The sequence below is a fragment of the Poecilia reticulata genome, linkage group LG22, assembly GCF_000633615.1.
Source record: "Poecilia reticulata strain Guanapo linkage group LG22, Guppy_female_1.0+MT, whole genome shotgun sequence".
Classification (NCBI taxonomy): Eukaryota; Metazoa; Chordata; class Actinopteri; order Cyprinodontiformes; family Poeciliidae; genus Poecilia; species Poecilia reticulata.
Window position 1 is genome coordinate 8,183,840 of NC_024352.1, and position 24,409 is coordinate 8,208,248.

At 40.5% G+C, this 24,409-nt stretch overlaps 1 protein-coding gene across 2 annotated transcripts; it reads left to right on the top strand.

Annotated features, from left to right (window-relative positions):
• Nucleotides 1-72: 72 nt before the first annotated feature.
• tmem229b (transmembrane protein 229B) lies at nt 73-20,509 on the top strand. Of its 2 annotated transcripts, none has more exons than XM_008399149.2 (3): nt 73-174; nt 263-413; nt 15,651-20,509. In XM_008399149.2, exon 3 carries the CDS (start codon nt 15,706-15,708, stop codon nt 16,309-16,311), a length of 606 nt encoding a protein of 201 aa, XP_008397371.1. In that variant the 5' UTR covers nt 73-174; nt 263-413; nt 15,651-15,705; the 3' UTR covers nt 16,312-20,509. The 2 variants fall into 2 exon arrangements, with proteins under 2 accessions (XP_008397371.1, XP_008397373.1); XM_008399151.2 differs by lacking the exon at nt 73-174 and adding an exon at nt 12,734-12,842 and having other exon boundaries at nt 247-413.
• The last annotated feature ends 3,900 nt before the right edge of the window (nt 20,510-24,409 follow it).

Genomic DNA, 24,409 nt, shown 5'->3' on the forward strand with positions numbered 1-24,409 from the left:
AATGCACTTGTAATCAGTGCTACAACAAACAAAACAAAACAAAAACAAAGTGGCGCTACGGGGAAATACGCTAACTGCTGTCCGTGCCCTTCGTGCACCAACATGCAGCCTGGCTGTCAAGCGGGCGCAGAGCTGCGGACAAGAAACGGTTAAGCGCAAAGATGCAGGAGCTGCGTGAGTCCATCTGAGCATGTGCCGCTGGCGCCGCCGCCGCCGCTGCAGTGAAGTAAAAAAAAAAAAAAAAATGTGTGGATTTCCACAGGACAGAGCGGAGACACCGCGCAGGAGAAGCCGGGCGACAGGCTAGCAGAGGCGCGGACCGACACCGACTCTTCCCGACCGACCTCACCGAGGAATGTGTCGGATCTGCCGGGGTGTGCGCCTGGGCAGACACCGCAGAGGTCCTTCTGAAGGTAAAAAAAAAAAAAATATATATATATATTTCGCTGTGCTGATCGTAGAAAGAGAGAGAGAGAGAGAGAGAGAGAGAGAGAGAAAGAGAGGGGGGAAATGCAGTCAACATGTTTGTACTCAAGCGGAGTGACATTCAGGGCAACAACATGTGTTCCTGTTGGGGGGAATCTTTTGGGTTTTTATTTCCCTTTCACAATGAAATGTCACCAGATTACTCCCAACTTAATAGTGCTGCGCTATTGTTTTTTTTAACCGTTTATTCAATTGAATGTTTAAAGCGCCCCCCCGCTCTCTCTTTCCTTTCATATTCAACAACAATATTGCGCGTGTTTTCTGCGCAGTCGCGCCGCTGCACCTGTTAAAATCCGGATTATCGTAAGTTTATTTGGAAACCGCTCTGACTAAAACCGTCTTTGTGGATCGCAAGTCACCTTTTTTTTTTAAATGCGACACCAAAGAGTTGCAAAGTGTATCCCAGATATGTTAACGGTGCATGAGCTGCACAGCTACATGTATGTTTAATTGTGTGCGGAGAGGGTGCCGCACTGCTCATCATCAGTGTGCTTGATGCTGCAGCGGAGTGCACCCGTCCCCCCCCCCTCCTCCTCCACGGCCCCCGGCCCCTCCGACGGGCCCTGCACCTTCCAGTTTCCCGGGACAGGTCAGGATCGGCGGGCGTCCAGCGTGAAGGAAAGCCGTACATTTGCAGAGCGGATGGACGTCTGGACTCCACGTCCGCAGTGTAGCTCCATCTGTGGAAGTCCTTTTGCAGAAGCTTAAAAAAAAAAAAAAAAAAAGCCCTAATCGATTCATGCCACATAAACCCTGCAGTTCATTATCATTTGGGGGTGAGATAATCCCCGCTGTCGCTTCTGTAGTCCATAGCCTATTTATAACCCACGCAACAGCCTCCACAGCGAGGAATCCCAAAATGACCCCGTATTATAACACTGCTACAAGGGAGTAACAGTGAGCTGTGTGTGTGGACGCAAGATTAATATTCCCGTAGTGATGCAGCGGGTCTGTTACCACTCTGTATTCACGTGTTGATGTTTCACAACTCATAGTTGTTACGGTAAATCACCTTACGGTGGCCAAAAGGTATATAATATCGACATAGTGGTGGTTAATGAAATTGGCAATGTGGCGCGGGCCCAGGAAGGGCATCGAGGGCGGCATTATTGTAAGTACTGTAAAAAAAAATATATATATATATATATATTTTTTTTTTTTGACTGTCTACAGACTTCAATTTGGCATTACAGTAAAGAACTTTTTCCACTCTTTACATAAACCCTGGACTGCATTTGTAGCTACATCTCTAGATGAAATTCTGAAACATCCGACCTGAATTATTTGGCAGTTTCGGCTTTCTTAAAACAAACAGTAAATAACCAAAACTTCACAGCAGACGTTGAACATTATTCAAATTGAAAGTTCACAAAGCAGCCAAGTACAGTGGCGCAGTAGAATATATGCGGAAAATTTCATTTAGGCAAAGCTGCGTGAGTTTTCCAAGCTAGCAAAAATGCTACAGTGATGAACGAAAAAAAATAGCTTTGCTCTTAGCATTAGCGCGTAAAACCTGATATGCTAATAATGTTTGTGAATGTTGTGAGTAGAGAATGACATCACTGGTGATAAATAAGCAATTTTAAGATCTCCAGTGTTTGTTTGCAGTTTCTTCTTGTTGATGACAAACTTACAAGCAGGATCACCCCAAAAGCGAAGCACTTATGACAAAAGYTAACRCCAGTGATTCCATTTGAGGTGACCTGCATGTATTAGATTCCTCAGGGATGTGCATCTTATATCCTGAGTGCAGCCATTTCACACATACTCCGCCTTCTTTTCTGCAAAGTTTCAAAAATTTTTTTAGTTAATGGATTAAATATCAAGTATAACAATGATATTACAAGAATTCGGGTGCAAGTACCTAAATATTTAGGTCAAACTTATTGCAATACAGGCAGCAGCTCTTTGTATTGTATACAGTTATACTGCCATAACAACAAATTTGCTATATATATATCGCTTAGCAATACCACCAAACACATTATAAACTAAAAAAGCTAGTGACCTCATTCAAAAGTAAATAATGACCTGTTTTTAAAATTACATCTTTATTTATGATCTGCCTTTCCTGTGCTGCATTGGGAATGTGTGGGTGAATGGGTGAATGTGGTGTGACACACTTTGGAGTCCTCTGGACTTGATAAAGCGCTATAGAAGTACAGGCCATTTAACATTTACAGCTGTGTGACTTTCTTTTACTGCTCTCCCTTGGAGCACACCTCACGCTAACCGCCACACATCAGCGAATTGCTCAGTACAGTAACATCCGATTCTGGGTCAACAGCTTTCCCTGTGCAACATCGTGTCAGGGTTATCTCACCTGCTGGCGATCCCACCACTTTACAGTGTGTGGGAATCACTGCTGCAATGGAAATCCTTTCGGGTGGGAATATATCCAAAGAATCCCTGGTTCTCAATGACTCCCAATGTTTGCAAATCCATAAAAAAAAAGAAAATCTATTTTATCCTCCCTCACCCCTAGCTTTAAAGGAGGTCACCTCATGCCAGAACTGACCCTGTTTTTACACACCCAGCTTATGTGTTTGGAATTGATGGAATGCTACGAATAAACTATGCTGGTTGGGTTTCGCAAATATGCTTTTTCAAAAAGTCTGGGAGTTTGCGGCATGAAGGCAAACGGATACTTCTGACGTCACTCGGAGAGTTTGGCCTTCGTCTCACCTTCTAAACGTTAGTTGTCCCTTTCTCTATAAATAAAATACTCAACACGTTATTCCAGTTTATTGATTTGAACAAAAGCCTCAGTAGCCTCAGTAGTTCATTGGGTTGACTCGGACAGGACATTTCTGTACCTCTGTTGTTCTCCACAGATCTTCTGCCATAAAACCAACATCAATTATGCACGACCAACGATTGATTACAAAGCTTCTACGTCTGATAGCCAGTTGAAACCCCGTCCATTAGGCGCATCCATTTCCATTTCACCACTTCCATGGTGACAATGTCTATAAAACTCCAGATTCTTCCTTAGGAGCTCTAAGTTTTAATGCGTAGCTCGGCCCACAAATGTCAGAGCTTCAGCTTCTCAGGATCTGGAACTTCAGGACGGTAATGGACCTTCAAAGTGTTTGTACCTCTCAGACTTTTTCACATTTCGTCACATTACAGTTAGAAGCTTCATGTATTTAGTGTGGCGTTACGAAAGACCAACAAAGTAATGCATAAATGCAGACCCGTCTTTAATCAGTACTTCAGCAACAACATTTTTACACAAGCCCTTTTTTTGGGGGGCGGTGGGGGGTATTTTTACATACTTTGGCCATCCAGAACTTTAAATGTTTGCTTATTTTAATTTGGAAAATGGCTGAAGATCAGTCAGATTACATGCATCTTCCCAAAGATCCAGTCCAGTTTGGACTTTGACTGGACCATTGAATCTGCTTTTATCTAGACAGCTCCACTGTCACTCTGGTTCCATGTTAAAGGTTTCTGTCCTGCTGAAAGGTGAAATCCCCACCAAGTCTCAGGTGTTTTGTTTGTAGCAGTAGCATAATTTGCAGAGTGTGCAACTATTAGTTGCCTGTCAACAGACTCTCCCCCTCAGGGCTGTTCTTGTTCGGAGGCAAAGGTTTGCAACCTTTACACTCTAAAGAGCCATTTTGTCTTTGGAGCCGCAAATGTTACCAGACCTTTTGAATGAAGATACTGATTTTTGACAAACATTTTCTGTAGGAAATCTGATGTCATTCTTAAATAACCTCTAGAAGATAAGCCCATGTTCCTTGTTTGTCATTCTAGCTATTTTGAACTTTTTAATTATTACATGTGCATTCTGGGGAAAAACGGGCAAGTTTTGGTAAGTTACTTCCTGCCTTAATTTAATGGCTTCTCTTTCCCATTTTGTAGAGTGCCTCAGAAATGTAGCCGCTGTGTTGCTTCATATTTATACTGTAGGAAAAAAGAAAAGTTGTGAGTTACATTTTAAAAGTTCTTAGAAACTCTGATCAGCATAAAAATGAAAAAAAAAGAGCCTCATTTAACTTATTTTATGAGTTTATTGAACGTAATTATGGGTCCAATAATTACTTTCTAATGTAATTAGAAAAATGATTGTTTTATATGAGATCCTGTCCACCCACTGAATAAATGTACTTTAATTACAGATGGAATTTTTTTCTGAAATTTGCAGTGCGAGATTATGCAGATGCAATAAAAGATGGCCATGTGGGAAAGTTTTTAAAACATTTTTTTGATCTTATGTCATACTTATCCCAAATCTTTATAATCATATGTCCCTAGGTGACATAAATTGCTATATAAACCTTGATGAATCAAATATTTTACTAATACTTTCTGAGTTACACACCAATCTGTTTTGTTTTATCGCGTTGTTGTTGGAGCCCAAAGCAGAGACATTGCTTCCAGTTGAGGGTTCAGCCTGTCCGATCACCCTTGGATACTGACATGTTGCCTAGACGGCTTTATTTATCACTTTAATTAAAGAGTTAGAAAGCTCAACCTTCTGTTATATAATTGACTTGTTTGGGAAAGCTTATTTTTTTAACTCGTCACGTTTAGCGCAAGAAGCCTCCTTGTCTCCACGCATGACTTCAGGTTCTATTTCTTGCCAATCAATAAAAGCTTTTTGGATCCGAAACCCACCTCCCTGTTTACATAAATCCTTCCTCCTCCGCCGCTCTGCGTCACTCGCTAAAGCTTTCACCTTGCGGTTATGGAGAGGATGCCTTTGATAAAGTTGCACGGGCCTGCGTCGACCGTGCTGCGCCGCAGCTTTTAGTGTCAGCGCTTCCTGGCGCCTTTCCAGCCTCACCTGAGAGCATTATTGAGAGACCTCGCTAATTATAGAGCTCAAACGTGCAAATCGAGGCTTTGTGTTACGAATGAAGCTGTGCATCTGTCTGAAAAAGCGTCGCGTCGTTGATGTTTGGAAGGATTAGACGCAGTTCAGAGACTACGTGTTTGCAAGCCTTACAAAGAAATGGCGGCCTTGGCGAGGAGTCAGAGAAACTGCCAACTCTTGGGGGGGCTGCAAAAATCCTCAGCTCAGGCGGAGAATGCCACAAGGAACCACGAGAAAGAGGTGCTCTGTTTCAGAACAGGGCAAAAGTTAAACTTTTTTTGGTCTGGAAATCTAAGACCTCGCACCACCCCCGAGGTGAGGCATGGTGATAGCAGCATAATGCTGTGGGGATCTCTTTCTTCAGCAGCAACAATGAAGCTGGTTAGAATTAATAGAAGAATAGATGTGACGATCCTTAAAAAAAAACAAAAAACTAAGGCTGCAGAAGACTTGAGTTTAGGATAAAGTTGACTTTTCTGCAGACTGAATACTTTTACGGGGCGGCTCGGACTCACATGATCGCACGGCCTCACCCGACACGCCGCGGCATGCCGGAGCGGACCGACGGAAAAAAACAAGTGCTGCATATATAACCTGAGGTCTAATGTTGTTGTTAAACTGAGCTGCTTTCTGAAACTGTAAACCAGAGGGAGGGACGCAGGGAACGAGATGTTCCACACACTTAACTGGAAGACTGCTTTTAAAGGGACGTTTCGCGTGTTGTTTGCAGGGTGTGGGATTCCTGTATTTTAAAAGGAGAGAGAAGATGAACCAGTGGAAAATATTCGTATTTCAAGACTTTATTCCCTATTGCATTGTTTAAATGTTCTGTCCGTTTTTTTTTTCTTATTTCCTAGTGTCACACCTTAACTTCTCTTTCCTAGTTTGCTACTTCCTATTTCATTTTCTCATATCCTCGCTCCATCTCTATAATGTTACTTCTTCTCCCCATCCTTAGATCATAAATACAATAATACATTAAACTGCTTTAATTGGAGTGTGTACACAGTTCTAACCTTTATTTATCAAGGGAAATTTGTGTATAAAACATAAGAAAATTTAGATGTCATCATCTGGATGCTATACTATATTTCTCTGATAAATCTAGATATTTTTACGTAGTTTCCTTAAAATAACAGGAAAAAGGTTTTGTTATCAAGAAAAATGTAATGATGATAATTTTCCTATTATCTGCATGTAAGTAATAATTACAGTGGCCGTTCTTGGTTAGTGTCTTGTGATTTTCAGAGAAAACTCACATTGTATAACCGAACGACGTTAATATTCACTTTCTCTTCTTTTCTCATGCTTCTTTGCAGCCAAGATTGTAAAGTTAAAGCTCGGATGATGGAGCGTTGAACTCGCTGCCTCTTAAACGTGACACCAGAAGCGGCGTATCATAGCAGCAGGAGTTTTAGGTGCTTTTGCACGAGTCTGAATGAGAGGAGAGGTGTAGTTCTGCCCTGGGGGGGTGAAGGCCAGCTTGCTGTTTCGGAGCTAATCGACCTGTCTTTGCAATCGATCAGGGTTGCTTTATTTTGTGCCGCCTCATGGGGTTCTCCCATTCCACCTTTCCTCCACCCACCGCTCCTGTCCATCTTTTTTCCTCTCAAACCCGTCTCTGGATTCATTACTCTCCCTCCCCTACTCGGCCTGTTGCTCATCGTGGATAAAGAGAGCATGTATATTTCAGACGTGAAGGCCCTTGGTTTTTGCCTCTTAAAATAAATCAAATTCGTTTTTGTAAAGCTTTAATCTGAAAATGTTTAGCTTTTTTTGTATTTATTCTAAATTTTAATCTAGTTCATGCTTCCTTTACTTAATTTGTTTGAATATGAAATAATGAAATTTAAAATTTAAATAACCACTTATTTTTATTTATTTATTTATTTATTTTTTATTACTTGTTTCTGGTGAGAACATTCAGCAACTAAAATAGCATTTAAACTGTGAAAGGCTGTAACTTTATGATGTTATACAGATAATTCGGGATTTTTGAAATTAGGTCCTGCCTAGATGTTTTATTTAGATCACATCTTAACCTGCGACAAACGCAGGAAATGAAAGGAAGCGGTGTGCCACCAGAGATCATCCTGTGTGAAACACGTTCTGACAGAACATTGAAGTGTTTTTGACTTATCACAGATAAAGGGACTGCCCTGAAAAAAATCAGTAGACATAAACCTCTACAGTAGTTTTGCTTTTAGCACCGCTTTAGTTTTATATCGGGCATTGACTCTGACCAGAAAACGCTTTGAGTGTTGCATGATCTATTAGTGTTTCACACAGAAGACTCAATATCAGATCGCTGTCTGCTGTCTCAATTTCGATTCTAAATGTACTAATAGTTTTAAAATCGCAAATTTAAAAAGTCCTGTGTCGTTTTTGGGTTTTCTGAAAGACTGTGGAAGGCAGATAATTTGACTTCTCCTGGACCAAACAGAATTTATGCTAATTTTGCTAATTGAAGACGCAGAGTGATACAATACTAAATTATTATAATCTTTTTAACAGAACCCCACTTGAAAAATCCCAAACTAGCCCTTTAAATGCAGGAGCGCAGTTCTTGCTGATGCAGTTTCTGTCACTGGAGATGAGTTGTCTCTGAGGTCACCCCGGTTCGCCGTTGTTCACCCGCATATCGGATGCTGCTGGTTCCTCTCCAATGCCTCCCAAAGTGACCTTGCAAAAGTCGGAGTAGACCTGGGAGCCGTGCCACACACACTCGGAAACACACCGATGCGGAAGATAACCCGACTGCGCACTGCGTTGTGGATTCCTCGGTGTGTTCGCTGTCGGACCTCATAGCTGTCAGCACTATAAAGACGTCTTTATTCTCCACCTTTCGCTTACTCCGTATATCAGTCCGTGTGTTTTCTTCCTCCCTGAATGTCTCAGAAACCTGTCATCTGTTCCCTTCGCAAATAATCATGTTGTTTCTCTTAAAAGCACACAATCAGTTCCTTAAACAAGACCTGCGCGGTTGATTTACACTTTTTCAGTTCAGTTTGTTTCGTGCTGCTTTTCTGACTCCGCTGGTGATCCCGACCTCAAACTGAGATATTTTGTGGCAGGTTTCAGTAAAGGGTGATGCCAGAATGGGGCCACTGCAGTTGGAGCGGGCAGGAGCCATGTTGGTCGATAGCCAAGCGCCTCTGTGATGGGGAGGGAGGGTATGATACAGCAGCTACATCAAAAACAGCAAAATACTATCTGGCAAGTTAGTTGTGTGATTATGAGGCAACAGGTCAACAAAGAAGCATAAATAAGGTGATCTTGTTATGTTATCTTTGTGTAATTATCAAAGAAATCCCAATTTGAGTCTAACTAGATGCCTTTAAATATGTTACTATCAATATTTCAGTCGCTTTCTGACTGCTGCAAGTGGGAGTAATCAAAAATGTTGGGAACCGGTATGTCACTTGCTTTTTCTCTAAATAAAAACAACTTTCGGTTTTGCTACGTCAGCAGAAGGGGGTTTGAAATTTGTGACACAACTATATGCAGCTGCTAAAAAAAACAAAGTGCAACAAACTGGCAAGTTTCAAGGGATTTCATGTAGCGTGTTTTCTGACGTGGCTTTGTATGAACTCCAGTGAAAAAATATGAATGGCATCTTGAATTAGATTTGATCTTTTAATGATGCATCTGAATTAGCGGTTTGACACAATAAAAGTGTATCTAATTAATTAGGGGCTTTGCAGTTAATCACAATTTATTCTATTTTTATCAAAAAGCAATGTTTTGACTAAACTCGTAACGTTACACAAATCAAATATGGTAGATTTAGTAGACATATGGTTTGTATTTTATTCAGTAAAACTCATCGTGTCTCTATATGACAAAGTCTTTACATCTATTTTATTACTACACACTCAGTTACTTTGCCTCTTCAGAGATACCCAACATGTTTCGACGTGCATGTCTGAAGAGACAGAAAGTAGTTGATGGCTTAATGAGAAAATAAACGTCAAGACTGGTTTGTACTTTGTTTTGGCAGCTTCTACCTGTACAGAGTGGAAATTGCAGAGTTTTGTAGATTTGCTGTCTTTCTGTGGTTCATCCAGCCGCACAGATTACATTCAAAATGTCTCATAGCCAGAAAGCCAGCAGCTTTATAAGCTAATGTGTGTCACTGATCTGTGCTGCTCTCATTAGTTCATGCTGCTGTTTGATCAATTCATGATCCCTCACCTCATGGGAAGGGTTCGCTATGTAGCTTGCGGATCCTTCGGCACTTTCATTCAGATATCTGATATTTCTTCATTTAAACGCTTAGCTGTGTTTACATTTGACCTTTTTGCAATTGGGGTCGCATGTGAATCCCTCTTCTCCCTTAGGTGAACTCTTCCAGCGTCATTATTTCCACCAGTAACAATAGCACCGATCCAAATCTTTAGCATGATTCTGCCACGACATGCAGAGGTAAATTAAGCTAATCAAACATCCAGCCAGCCTGATGCCAGCAGTATTATGGTTTGACATCATCCTACAGGCTTATTCAGTTTTTATGGAGCAGTGTACAGTGCCCTTTTTTAGCCCACAAATATTTTATCAGACAGACAAACTATGCTGGCTTTTCTCAAAGTGTAACGAAACGATTGGCTGTTTAAACTGGACAATGATCTCAAACGTGGTTCACCAAGGCATGGTGTCAGAAGGAGTCATTGGAAGAGACTAGACTGGTAAACCTAATCGCCTGACTTAAACTCTGGTCTGATTCGAAAAACATGATCACAGAATCCAGAAACAAGATTATTAGTGAACTGGAGGGTTTGCTTACGACAAGTCTCCGCGAGAACTCTACCAGAACCTATTGGGTGACCAATAGCAGGTCAACAGCAAAATGGCTGCTGCACCACATGTGAAACATATTTGAAGGAGTTAAATCTTTGAGACTGCTGTCCTTAAAAGTTCTCTTTTGTGTTTAATGTGAAGGAACAACCTATAATATTAGCTTTGCTAAGATGTTTGCATGTTTGTAGCTTTTGCCAACAAATTCACTTCACAGTGGAGACTCAGTTGCATTGGATGCAACTGTGCTAATATGCGCAATAATTATAACAAATCTCAGCTAAATTTAATGTGACACATCTAATGCATATTACTCAGGTGAATGCGCTGCATTGTAGACCCAGCCCCTTCGGCTGTACGGACCCACTTCATGCTCAAGAAGCTCACATTGACCATGATCTCACCAGACCGACTGGTGTGACTTACAGGATTAAATGAGCCACCAAGAGGGATTAGTGGTTACGTATGATGATACGATGATTTGAGAAGAGGCTAGAGGAGTCCCAGTTCACCGTTGGGTTTGGCTGTTTGAATGATCTTTTGTTTGAGTGGTGCTAGACAAAACAACTCACCCTGCCTCACCTTACCTTTGGACACAAACACACACACTGGCACACACAGGTGGAAAACCTTTCATAAGCCTAACCGGATAGTAAAGAATCATCACCACAAGAATCTCTGTGAGTATAGAAAAGAAATTGTTTGGACCATTTTAGTTTATGACTCTCTCTGGTTTCTCAATGCCATAAAATTATCAGAAGTACCACTAAGTTTTCAAAAATGAAGATCGCAGGAAGAACACAGAAATTATTTCCTTTTTTCTCAGTGCTACATCGCTGCCTCGCCTTTGCCTGGACGTTCGCATGTATGGTGTGTTTGGCAGGAGGTGTAGCGTTGGACAGCCTCATTACAGTTTTAGATAATCCTTCTCATTAGCAGATTTTCATGTGTGTGGGTGACGAATGTAATGTGCATTTTAGGTGCAGAGAGAAAGGGGGAGGTGTTGGGAGAAATAGCGAACATCGTTTCTGTGAGAAAGTGGTTGTCAGTGATGACAAGAGAACAATGTGGCTAACACACTGCTTTGATCTGCATAGAAATTCCTGCATATATTAATGAGTTTTTGGGAATTTGTGGAAGTTAGAATATGCTGGTGTATTTAAACTATTGTCTGCTTATAATGGCAGATTTGACAGTTTTATGATGAAAACCTGAACTAGATAGAAAAAAAAGCCTTTCCATCATAAATGCTGCCTGGATACTGTAAGCTAAATTGGTAATCTGATTTTTCATTTCAACTTCTGCTGAAAAAGTTGAACTGAACCACAAATGAATGTCATGGAGAACAAAGAGGCTGAAATTGAGAACAATCCCGTTCAACAGAGCCGTATTGCATAGCAGACGCAGAAACTGAAACTGAAAACTGTTGAAGAACTGAAGTCATAGCAGAGCTGAGCTCTTGAAAGGTGTGTTAGATTGAAGAATCAGCAGCCTGGCATGAGAGACCATAAAATAAAATCTGAGAGCATAAATCAGCTGACAATGTTAAACAGTAGGGCATTTACATCTTAAGTGGGAGAGCTTAGGTGTGAAGTGAAAAGTCAATAATTGTGATGTAGGCTACAGTTAAAATGAGTGGAAAGGCTTTTTCTTTTTTTTAAGAAAAAACTTTTCCAGTTTTAAATTCAGTGCTTATTTCTTTTTTTAATCTTTCCTACTTGACTTTAGCAAGTATAAGTTGCTTTGCTAATAGCATCTTCTGTGCCACCGTTAGCTAAAATGCTAGCATAGTAAAATTAGCATAAAACCTATTCTTCCTGGCTATTCATCATGGTTCTAACTTAAGATACATATATTGAAAACACTAGCAAATATGGTAGTATGTTAGCGAACAGTAAAGAATACAACTGTTATTCTAAGAGCTAACATCCTAACATTAACCTGTAAGATGCTATTAATGATAGTTATATGACCTGCTACTTGTTTTTGGGTGATATGCTAACATTAGCTAATGTGTAGTAGTTAATGTTAATTCCAGCAGGTTAGCAAATGTTAGCAGGCTAGCAGCACTTGCTATTTTAACATTAGCTAAAATACTTACATTGATATACACTGTAAACAATAATATTTTGTAAAAGTAGTTTTAATTCCTTAACTGTGGTGTTCTGAAAAAGTATGAAGAGCGTGAATTTGCCTTTTAATACTAACTAAAACAGCTGCTTCTGGTTTGATAGCATGCAGATATTCAGAAGCCTAAAAACAAAGAGTGACCTGGTAAGCTCATGTGCCTTTTTGACTCTTCCATGAGACTATGGGGCACCGTCCCTGTCACAATAGGCTGGAATTTATTTTAATAAAAAAGTAAGATATTTGAAAAGTGTAAGAGGTGTAAATAATGTCGGTGATAGCTGACAGATTCTGAATATGCCGAATATTGTGGCATTTGAATGACTGAAATACCAGACAGTCAGCAGAAGTAGTTTGGTGACTAAAACATAAAAAATTGAATGTCACAGAATCATAATGACATGAATTCCTTGTGGCTTTGACACAATTTAACAATCTGACTTGACTGACTTATAGAAGCGAAGGAGGATTCAATTCAGCGTGTTTCTCTTTTTGTTACAGGCTGAACCTTTCTTCTCAGCACTTGAAAAGTTGACCCAATCTGACTTTCATAGACGAGGTGTTTTTCCCAGGAAGCCAGAGAAAAGATGGAATAAGGAGGTTTATGGAGGTCAGTTGGTCCATCGCTGTGGCCCAGTTAATCACATGAAACCCTTGTTCCTTGTTTGGAGTAAATGTGCTAATCCCCACGGACTCTCTCTGGGTCACAGCCAGGCTTTGAAGACAAAAAGAGACAAAAAAAGACCTTTTGTTCTTCAAACATGCGTTTGTACTTGTAACCTCATACTAAGACTCTATTTCACCAAGCGTTTGTGATCTATTGTATAATCGTTGTTGCTATGACAGCTTTCTCTGGAGACATTGTATGGTAAAGGATATAAACTGTGTGGCCTTGTTGAGTAAATGGCCTTTGAATTCGTCATTGTGCTGTTTGCATTCTGTGTTCCTCTAATTTAAGCCGCGGTGTGTGTGGAGCAGAACCGTGAACGGGCCCGTCCCTTCGTGGGATTTCTGATACCTGATATGTCAGCATGAAATGTTTGTCAAGCAGCACGAGTTGGAGACGCAGAGTGTTGATGTAGGCAGTCAGATGACAAAGCTATACGTTACATAAGAAACCCCCTCACTGTGTAAATAGCATCAGCTGAGGGAAGGTCGGTACACTTTAAGTGCTTCATCAGCCTCCAGTCTTTAATTAAATCTCCTGATGCCTGCAGTGTTTCACTGCCTTGGCTTAATTTAAAAGTGGCTTAGCACCCCACGCAATTAAATTTCTAATCCTGAAGATTTCACTTTTGATTTGACCAGATGGCTGTTGCTGGAGATGGCAGCAAATCCCGTTTAATTCTGCAGGCAGCAGACTCTGTTTGGACAGTTAGGCTGTAATCATTGCTTAAGATGGGATGTACTGCATGTCAGTGTTTTATAATGAGGAATAATTATTGTAATTTTTGGGGTAAAATCTCTACAAGCAGTTGCAGTGCCTGTCACAAGTATTCTCAGAAATTGCTGCCTGGTGAATTGTACATTTTAGTCACAAAACAGAGTCGAAGACTTAATTCTGGATTCCCTCTGAGGCTGGTTCGATGAAACTGAAAGGTTTTATTACTAAATAAATGGCATTCAGATGGAGAAGCTTTGGGTGAAATCCAAAGACAACAAGCTAGACTATCCGGACCAACAACTTTGATACAAACTAAACAGGAGGCATAACAGAACAGTCTTGCAGGGAGCAAAGCGAACAAACCAGAATGCAGCGTCTGACACATTTAATGTAATGTTTTATTTTCCACATCTCACCCAGACAGGCTTTCTGTAGGAGGCAGATCCTGTTACTGTGATAGTCATGGGAGAATGTTGATTTGTTTTGTGGCGGCCATGTCTGTGTTGGCTTGAATTTGGTCTGTGTTTTGATTATTAAGCTGCAGAAATACCCAATGAGATTCATAATTTACACTTATATTCAGATGAAATGTAGATGTTTTTACATTTTATTTCAAAGAGGTCATGAAGCCATACACCCTTGCATTACCAATCTCCCACTATCCTTTGCACTGAGCATGAGATGCTTTTCCTTGACTCATCCTGTGTCTTACATATATTGTTGCTGAATCCTCTTCACACCCTTCCAGTTCAACTCCTAGTAGAATTTCCTTTTGTGTTTCTATCTGTTAAGGCTTTTTTTCCCCTTTTTTTTCTGGCATCACCCTGAACTATTTGGTTATATCGCAACAGCATGTTGTGGTTGCTATGGAAACTCGGTGACCTGAGACGCCACTCTTGACTGTGGTTCTCTAACAGCGAGCTTTGGAGATTTTGTTACATCTTCTGCCGCTCTCCTCGTCTCCGTACGTGATGGAAAGTTTTGTATTGACTCCCCACTGCTATTTCTGTGTTGGCACATTGCTGTTCACACATTGTTTGCTAGATGTCTTGTATTAATAATCCATCTCTGAGACTGAGAAAACAACTTGGCAACTTGTGTTTTATCGATTTTTTTTTCTTTTGTAGCAATACCTCTTTCAGTAAATCTCCTGCCATTGTGAAGCTTTTTTCAATTTCTCTTTAAATGGTGCCGCATTTGTAAGGAAAATGCATTTGTGGGTTGAGCACCAGAGTTGAGTATGTGGGCTGTGGCAAAGGAAAACCTTTCAGAACATCTCTGCTAATACCAAGTAGTTTAATCTGCTACTTATTCTTGTTGAGTGTCATCAGTTGGCCTATGGGATTGAAGCTTGACGAAGCAATTATAACAAAAAAACATTAATTGAATAAACAGTGGCCTCAGCAGTGTGTTGTACACAGCCACAACATCCTGCCACCTTCTCCTCATTCTGATCACCAGATCATATTGGTGTGAGATGGCATACTAGACTGCAACCAGCACTTGTCGCATGTAGTTGCATTGGTCACTTTGACGCCACTGTTCAATGAGGTTGAGGTCAGGACTGCAGGGAGGAAATAGGTAGTGTCTGTAAAAGCTCTCTCTGTTGGGAATTAACTTTATGGAGGTTAGAGTTTGGTCCCAAAGAGGGTAAATATGGGATCCCCACTGGTGGTAGGATCTTATCTTGATTCCTCTTTCTGTGAAGATTGCTTCCGATGTTGACAGTGACGAAATGCCGCCCCACACTATCGCTCTGTTTGGTTTTTGGCAAGTAATTTACGAGAGCAATCCACATACTCAACTCTGCTGCTCAACCCACAAAAGCATTTTCTTTACAAATGTGGCACAATTTAAGGGACAATAAACAGACTGCTCAGCAGTATGAGATTCAGTACCACGAAACATTGTTACGGCAATGAAAAATAAATCAACCACGTACAAATCTTGTTTCCTTTCATACCTGGAGTTGAATAAGGTGTAGCAGGTTTTCCAAATGATAATTTCTGAAGTCTTTCTTTGTTCTCTTTTCAGATCTGAATTCTGTACATACAAATAGGAAATCTGTGTGAAACCCACAAGAGGAACCATGGTAACCTTAGAAACCTCAGGGGACCCTGTTCCTCTCACGGCCCTCTCCCGCTGGTACCTCTATGCCATCCACGGCTACTTCTGTGAAGTGATGTTCACCGCCGCCTGGGAGTTTGTGGTCAACTGCAACTGGAAGTTCCCCGGTGTGACCAGTGTGTGGGCCCTCTTCATCTACGGCACCTGCATCCTCATTGTGGAGCAGATGTACTTGACGTTGCGCGGCCGCTGCCCCGTGCTGCTGCGCTGCATCATCTACACCCTCTGGACCTACCTGTGGGAGTTTGGGACGGGGCTGCTGCTGCGGCAGTTCAACGCCTGTCCCTGGGACTACGCCGAGTTCCGCTACAACTTCATGGGCTTGATCACAGCCGAGTACGCCGTGCCGTGGTTCTGCGCCTCCTTCATCGTGGAGCGCTTTGTTATCCGCAAAACGCTGCGGCTACGCTTTCATGAAGGGCCCGAGGACGGCTGGTCAAACCATCGGCATGATGCTGGAGGAGGAGATGGAGGAGGAGGCGCTGGAGAAACTTTGGAAGGCAGCAGGGAGCGAGAACAAAGGAGGGGGAGTGGCTTTAATTCAAACGGCTACCTTAAAGTTGATTGAGTCAATTTGCAGGGGACTCTGTCATACTTCCTTGACCCGCCACTGGCACTTTTCCATATGCAATCCTCACCCTTTAGCGCATGGGATTGAGAGACAGCCATCAAGAATCGGTTAGTTAGTGCTGAGGAAGCCAGAAAACAAATGTCTAACTGAGGCTTCAAATTCCAAATACTTACTGTCGTTAGCTAAACAGGGACTCATAATGCTACTGTTATTACTGCATTTCACATTACATTTACATGGGGCTGACTCTAATACTAGGATCTTCAATGATCTGGATTAAACTTTAAAACTCCTTCTTGGAGCTCAGAATATAGGATAAAAAAAGCACTTTTGCAGAGATTAGTGTTATTGTTCTGTTAAAAGACTTCTTGGAAAAAAAGAACAAATACAGTATTTGTGTTATTTAAGTATGCACCAATCTATGTAAGAACAGTTCTCTTGCCTCATAGGAATGTTAAATGAAAGCAGCACAGCCACGAAATATCATCTAGAGACCCAAATGCCGGCCTTTCTTTACATTCAAAGGAATGTGTAACATTTAGGATGATCTTTCGAGTTAAAATGCAAAGCGGTTTTCCTCAATGTAGAAAAAACTATAAAGATATGAGGAATTTTGTCGCAGTTCCGTTGTAATAAGTAATTTATATTAGGGTCGCATGTGCAATTTTTTTTTTTTTTTTTTTTAGTAATTGAACCAGCCTCTGATTAAACAGCAATAGAAGTGCTGCTGTGGGTGTTCCCAAACCTTTTTTCTTGAAGCATACAAAAGAGCCGGCCTCTACTTCCCTCCGTCAAAACGGTGCACACACACACACACACACATGCATATCCCACTCCAACAGCCAAGTCATTGATTATACATGAAAAACTCTTTACAAAACATGCATCTTTAAAGAAAACCTACCAGTCACCTGGGTCTTAAATATGGAGGTAAGTTGTCAGGTGAAGGCTGTTGTTTATTCTTATAAGGTGCTAAAGTTCATAATAGGTACAAATAAAACTAGATATTAACCTGCACTGTATAAGAAGACAAATACCGCTTTCCTCTCACTGTGAGATATTAAATCAGACTAATCAGACCAGAATAATAATTGATCAGTTATTTGAAAAAGAAATATCCACATGTTCACAGATGTTCCTCAATTTGAGTTCGAATATCCCAAAGCCATGAGATCATTCTCGTTATCTGGACTCACTAAATGTAATCTTGGAACTCTAAATTTAAAGAAAGTTATAGAAGTAAATAAAAAATCTCTCTTTCATTATTCTGGTGCTGATAAAAATAATCTTATTGGCACCAACTGAAAACAGGAAAAGGCAAATCTGACGTAATATCAGAGAATAAGAAAAAAAAACTGTCTTGCTTATACAGTTGACGTAAATATCTGGTTTCAAGTTTAGTGTAGAATGACCTAAAACTCTGTGTTTGTGTTACACCTGTCTTCAGAGCTGTTTGCAATTTCGCCAATTCGTACCCTTCTTTCTCACACAAGCAGCATCATTTGACCCAGAGCCACTTAGTACAGGACCGTTTGTTTGTAGTGTCTTGGTACATTTTTCTGACCATTTGTCTACAGTAATACACAAAAACACTTGACTACTAAAAAGGTAACATGATTTAGTCTTGGTATTATTTATATGGATGTATGAAATGGTATGGTTATGGGTATGAAATGACTGTAGAAAATTACTAATGTAGGTAACGTGTGTGCGCGTGCGTATGTGTGTGTGTATGTGTGTGTGAACCGAGGGTGCGAGTTGGCAAAGGAGCAATTAAATTAACACTGTTAATAATGTTTGCTTTTCTTTTGTTGGATATATCTCCAAACTTGTCGTCTTTCTGCCACCGTCACTCTTAATGTGAACGTTGCCGTGGTGCGATAGCAAAAACTGTCCCCCGTGAAACACTGTGGCCGCCGCATCACACCCATTCGTATGAATTAAAAGTCGCACCAGGCCAAATTTTATTTCTTTGATAGAGGCTTTTGAAGGTTACACCCAGAAACACTTTGGCTGATGTTCATTTGGCAGCATTTTCATCACATTCTGCAGCAATGGACCTTTAAGAATGTATCCTCCCCCAGAAGCAGGGTTTCGCCATTATTTATTTATTTTCACTTTGGTCTCAAGGATCACACTGAAAAAAAAAACAAAGCAAAAAAATGCATGGAAAGATCTTCTTTCAGCCTGTTTATTCAATCATCAACCATAATGTATGTCTGATGAATCACTCTGCTGCATGTGCGAACAGAATGACAGAAGATGCTGGTTGTCAGCGAGGGTCTGCGGTTGTCTTCTCCTAGCATGTCAAAGTGTCCTTGAGCCACATGTTGAACCACTAAACTGTAAGTAAGCAGGTCATGGCTTTGCATGGCTGCTTTCCTACTGTGTTTTTTGTGTGTGTGTGTGTAATTGGACATATATGTGTATTACCTAGTTGCTAAAGTCTGACGACTGTGAGTCATGGCCATCGACATAAAAGCCTTTTGCAATTTTTTTTTAAAGAGTTACGTTGTGTGTCTCTGTCTGCAATTACCAGTTTGTGTGGTTTGATGCCATCTTCAGTATGGCAAAGACTTAAAAGTCTTATGTAATACTAATTACTGTAAAAAAAAAAAAAAACAATTCACAGAGCCTTGCAAAAGCGTTGGCCTTTTTGCGATTACAAAATTCAGTGTATTTTGATGGGGGCTCATGCGGTAAACTAACACAAAGTAGTCATAACTGTGCAGTGGAATTAACACATTGCGTTCAACCTGTTTTACAATTAAAATAGTTACATAAATGTGTGCTAGGAGGAATATGTATTCAACACTGACACCAGAAAAAGTGCAACTTGTTGCCTTCAGAAGTTACGTGTGTGTAATCGAATCTCAATATAAATACAGCGGTTTCTGTGAAGGCCTTAGATGTTTGTTTCTACAAACCACATGCCACTTCACAATGACGGTAAAGACAGATTACAAGTAACAATTTTCATATTTTGACTTGCAAACTCATGCCATGTGCTCCTTTGTGTTTGTCCGTCACATAAAATCCAGGTAAAACATGTTTGGTGTGTAGTCGACATAAAAAAAAAGGGGAAAAAAAGTGCTTTTGGAAGGCTCTGTGGATACCGTAAGCATATTTCTAGAGAATTTAAAAACAAAAACAGCCCTGAGAAACATTCAGGAGTAACATCAGTAGTTATAAAAGACATATCAATAAGATTAAGTAGAGAGGGCTTTGTGTTTTTATTGGCTTGAATTATATAAATCCTGTATGGGATCTCAAGCTGACAGCCTCCGTCAAATGACTCTTTACTAAACATGTTCCTGGGAACGAAAGGAACATAACTATACCGAATATAGACTCAAAATGTCATAGCAGACTCTAGATAAACTCAATAAATAATAATAATAATAAACAATACCCTTTTTAATATTTCCACAGTTCTGCTTGACTAAGTGGACACTATGACCTTCTCCTGTGTTGTTGATGCGTTAAATGTGGAGCTTTCCCTGCGCGCGGCTCTCGTGAGAGAGCTGCTCTGCATCTCAGATGAAGTGCTGCCACCCAGTGGTGAGCGGCCTGCTAAACATCCAGGAAACGGGAATGTTAGTTTTGCACTCTTCAGCGTCGTATGCATTTTTCATTAGGCTTAAGAGCAATACTGTAGATGCGATTATTACCCTTTTCTAAGGAAACGTCTCTGCATAATTCATATGCAGTAAATATCTTAACTTGCTAACCGAAATGTATTCTCTGCAATATGTGTGTGAAGGAACTTTGAGTCACGCAGAGATGCTTGTCTCTGAGTAAGTGCATGAATAATATGTTAACAGTAAGCTGGGTGTCTGGTGTTGTTTTTATTTATTTCTCTCTCTCTCTCTCTGTCTTTGAATGTGCATGTCTAAAAGCAGCTCCACCAAACTCCAGTTTCAAGCTGCTGCTGAATGATCTAAGCATTATTTTTATAAAAAAAAAGAAAAAGAAAAAAGGAGCAGGATTCTTGAGAAATCTGTACTGTATATCGCTAATGAATGATTTATCAATCTCTGAGGAACAAATGTTTAAAAAAAAAAAAGAAGTATTTGGTTTTTAATGTGCGTGGGTGTGAGAACTGTGAAATATGTCTAGAATGCCTTTTTATATTATTTCCTGATTAATTATTGTTATTAACCCTGATGAATTAAAAATAAACAACTTGCTGGTCTTTGTGTCTTTTTTTAATGTAAAAAGTTTTTCACCTACAGTTTTTCATGAAAACGGGTTCGTGCAAATGATATATTGTAATACTAAATACTGAAGATTTTTGAACTGTGTTGGTTAAATTATTGATGTTTCTTTTGTTTGTCATACAGCCATTTCTGTAGCTTTCATCAATCAATAACTAGTCACTTTTCATACATGGAATCAGAAAAAGGTCCTACTTTTTATATTAAAAATAGTCTTGATTTACCCCGTCACTCAGAACCTAGAGGGGCTTTTTAACCTAAAATGGGGCCGAATTCCCATTGACTCAATACGCAGGTAACAAATAGAAAACAGGCAGAACTTTCCAGTTTAGTTGTTAGAGCATCACCCCAGGACGGAAGGGCGCCCTGAGCGGGGAGCCATCTAATAGACAAACAAACATATATGGTGAATTTTATCAACTGCAATAAAGCCTCTGTCTCCTTCTCTGACGTTTTTTTTATTATTATTATTTTTTATGGTTTAGCATTTCACTGTTCTGATGTTCTTGAGTTTTGTTATCCACACAAACTTTCACTCTGCGTTATGGCGTCTCCATGTGGCTGGAATAGTGAATTGCAGTCTGCAGCCCTAAAGCACCTCGCCCCCCCACCCCCCTCCAACGGAGCTCTCCTCATCCAGGATTTTGAACAGACATGTTTGTTATGTTATATGTAGTTTTTTGCAATTATTTCAAAGGAAATATAGAGCCTGTAGTCCTTTCCATTCACTATATAAATAAGTCTGCTCTTCTGTTGCAGTACACATTTGAACCTGAAGATGGCTCTTTTTCACCAACAAAAACGAGACAATCCTGCCTTTGCGATTCAGCTTAAAGTCACAGGTTGAGTCACCAGTCTGCACTTAGCAATCGCTTCGTCAAGCAGGCTTATCTCATGACTGGGCCTCCAAAGCAACAGAGCACAGATTTCCTTCAAATATAACTTTGCACCCATCTTAAGGTGTGGGTGTCAAAAAGACCTTCGTTGCAGTCAACATGATCAGAGTTGTTCTTTTTTTTTTTTTGCTTTTGCCAGGTCATCCATTTCTGACACCAGTCCAGAAGTGTTCAGGCACAATTAAAAGTATGCTTAAACAAATCTCATTTGCCTATAAAGAGGCCTCAGACGAAACTAAAAAGTTTCCATCTCCTTCTCTTTTTGTGGCCACGCCTCTCGGGTTCCAAGAACATTGCCTGTCAAAGTGTTCGATTAACTGCGGGTTTCCCGCCGGCCTCGGGGCCCTGCAGCCAAAACAAAGGCTCCCATGTGAGGGTGTGTCCACGTTGCACGCTCTGCTGCACTAATGGCCCAGAGCCATGGTGGCCCGGCCTCGTTTCACACCTTCTGCATATGGCTTCATCACCTTTCCTCCAATCAGGGCCTCTCATACCAAATATGGAAACTGAAGACCTGTAATCTCTGCGCTGCAGATTACCAGCGTCCTCCCTCGGGCACATCCGAAGGCCTGTTTTTGTCACCGCGTTGAGCTGTTTGCGAGCTCACACCCAAATGCGTCTTGTGTTTAAGTTTTGGCAAGCGTCTTCATGATTGACTTCGTTGTGTCGTGTGTCAAGTTTGAAGTTTGTGTAACAGGAAGTCTGCACGGATTAAGGATAATAGATAATGGAAGAAATGCCCTCACTGGGTTCCTTTTCACGGATGTGTAAAAGTATTTTCTCACCATGCAGACTGTTTTTTAATCACAATTAATTCTGACCAGAGTAGACTGTTTTTTTTCAGGGTGCATCTCTTCAGATCTAATGTAAAATATAGTGACACATAGTGGCAGTACTATGAAGAACCAGTGTTCTGCTTTCCTTCTTGAGCAACTGGATGATTTGCAACAATTGGCGGATCCATGCATTCTGCCCTCAAGACAACCTTTGCATGACTCACAAAAACAAACAAAAGTACATTGCAGTGGCCTAGTCAAAGTCTGGACTTAAATGCAACTGAGATGCTGTGGGATGACATTAGGAGGCTAAAATTCCAGCCTTGGGTCTTTATGCATGAAGTTGTTCTCTCACCATCTGTAATCTGTCCTAAAACTGCACAAACTGCTGTAGTGCCTTTATTCACGTCTGCGGTGATCTACTGAGACACAAACTTTCAGAAATGCAAATAAGCTATTTATGAAGATAGCTACCAATGTGCTTTAAATGCATGGCTGCCATCTTGGATTTTGAGGTCAGTATTAGTGAAAAACATATTTTTCTAACTTAAAATGGCTAGTGATTTTTCTCATTCGGAATCTGAAGATGTATTCTTTAATTGTTAATGCAGATACATCAAAAACAAAATTTGTGATGTAACATCAAACGACAAAAGCCCAAGTCTTGTTGTACTAATATTTTAAACAGTCTCGACTCTAAAAGCTTACTTAGTGAGGTGACAGGTGTTTAGACAACCAGAGCGCACGTAGAAAGTCTTAATGCTTTTCTTGGGTTTTCTAGTGTTGCGCTTTTGCAGAAATGACTTGTACAGAAGCAGGCTGTTTGCTCAGTTCATCCTCAGAGGAATCACCATGTCACTACATGCAGTTTTCAAACAACTTTTGAAAATAAACAAAAAAAGCTGGGTAGCTGAAGATCTTGGACTTTTAAAGCTTTTTTCCCCCCAGCTTGCTTTTGCCACAAATTGAGACTTGGGGGTGTTGGAGCAACTAATCGGTTAAAGACACGGGAGTGAGAGTAATTTACATTATTTCCTCAGCAATATTGCTTTGAACTTCCCTGTGAGTCAATATATCTATGCCTTGTTTCAAATTTGAAACATTCGAGGAGGAAAATTCTCTGTAAAACGTGTACATGATGGAAACCAAAAATAAAAATATATATTTAAAAAAACAACTGTTACTGAAAGCTGTCACTTCCTACTTGTTTAAAACTGGCACATCTAAAAGCAGCTGTGACCATTGGTCTTTTACTGTTTTACCAGAATAAACTTCCATTTTGCATCTAAAGCTTACAAAGAAGCTAAACTGGTCCAGAGGGTTTCAGTGTTTTGAGGTGACTAAATAACTGAGCTCCAACGTCACTCAGGAAGGGAGTAGTTCAGGTCAGTAATGTTTGTCCACTATCTTGTGTTGTGTCTCCATGGTAACCAGCTGTTCCGGTGGTTATTGGTAGCCTTCGATAATTTCAGTTTAGTGCTTAAAGTCAAGTTTGTTTTTAAAGCACATTTCAGCAACAAGGCAGTTCACAGCACGTTACTCCATGTTTAAGCCTGAAACTAAATATGAAACGATGTATTTTGTCAAATTCCATGAACAAAATCATCAAATATGTTGACCAATGTTCCTGTTATTATGAATCAAAGGCAACGCTAAACCGGTTTATTTAAAGGAACTGCAGGGTTTCAGCTGTTTCGCAGTTTTCTGGAAAAACTTCTTCGTCTTTCGGGCTCCGACCCGGATGTTCGTCACAGCATCAGATCGGAGCTTTCGCAGCAGACTCGCTTCTTTGTTGTTCGAGTGGGCAGATATAGGCTGATACTATATTCAGCTTCAAAGACGTTGCCATGGAGCTGGTCAAAAACAAAAACACAGCAGTCTCTCTTCCTGGAAGATGTACATGCTGGGTGTGGGCACGCAGCTGTAAATAATCCATCCGGTTATCCATGGGATGAACATTAACACACGGTGATGAGGCAGTTCAGCTCCAGGCTGAACCCAGGAAACAGTCCTGCTGCTTCAGCATCCATCCACCACTCATATCAAAGCTTTTATTTTCTTCTGTACGTCATTGTGGAGGATCCTCCATCTTTTCCTCAGTGTTAGAGTTAGAGTGTTAGTGTTTTCTATTTAAAAAATAAGTAGAAAATATATTTTTATATATGCCTTTGTCCTTTTGTTTTACTGGTCGGACCGTCACAGTCAT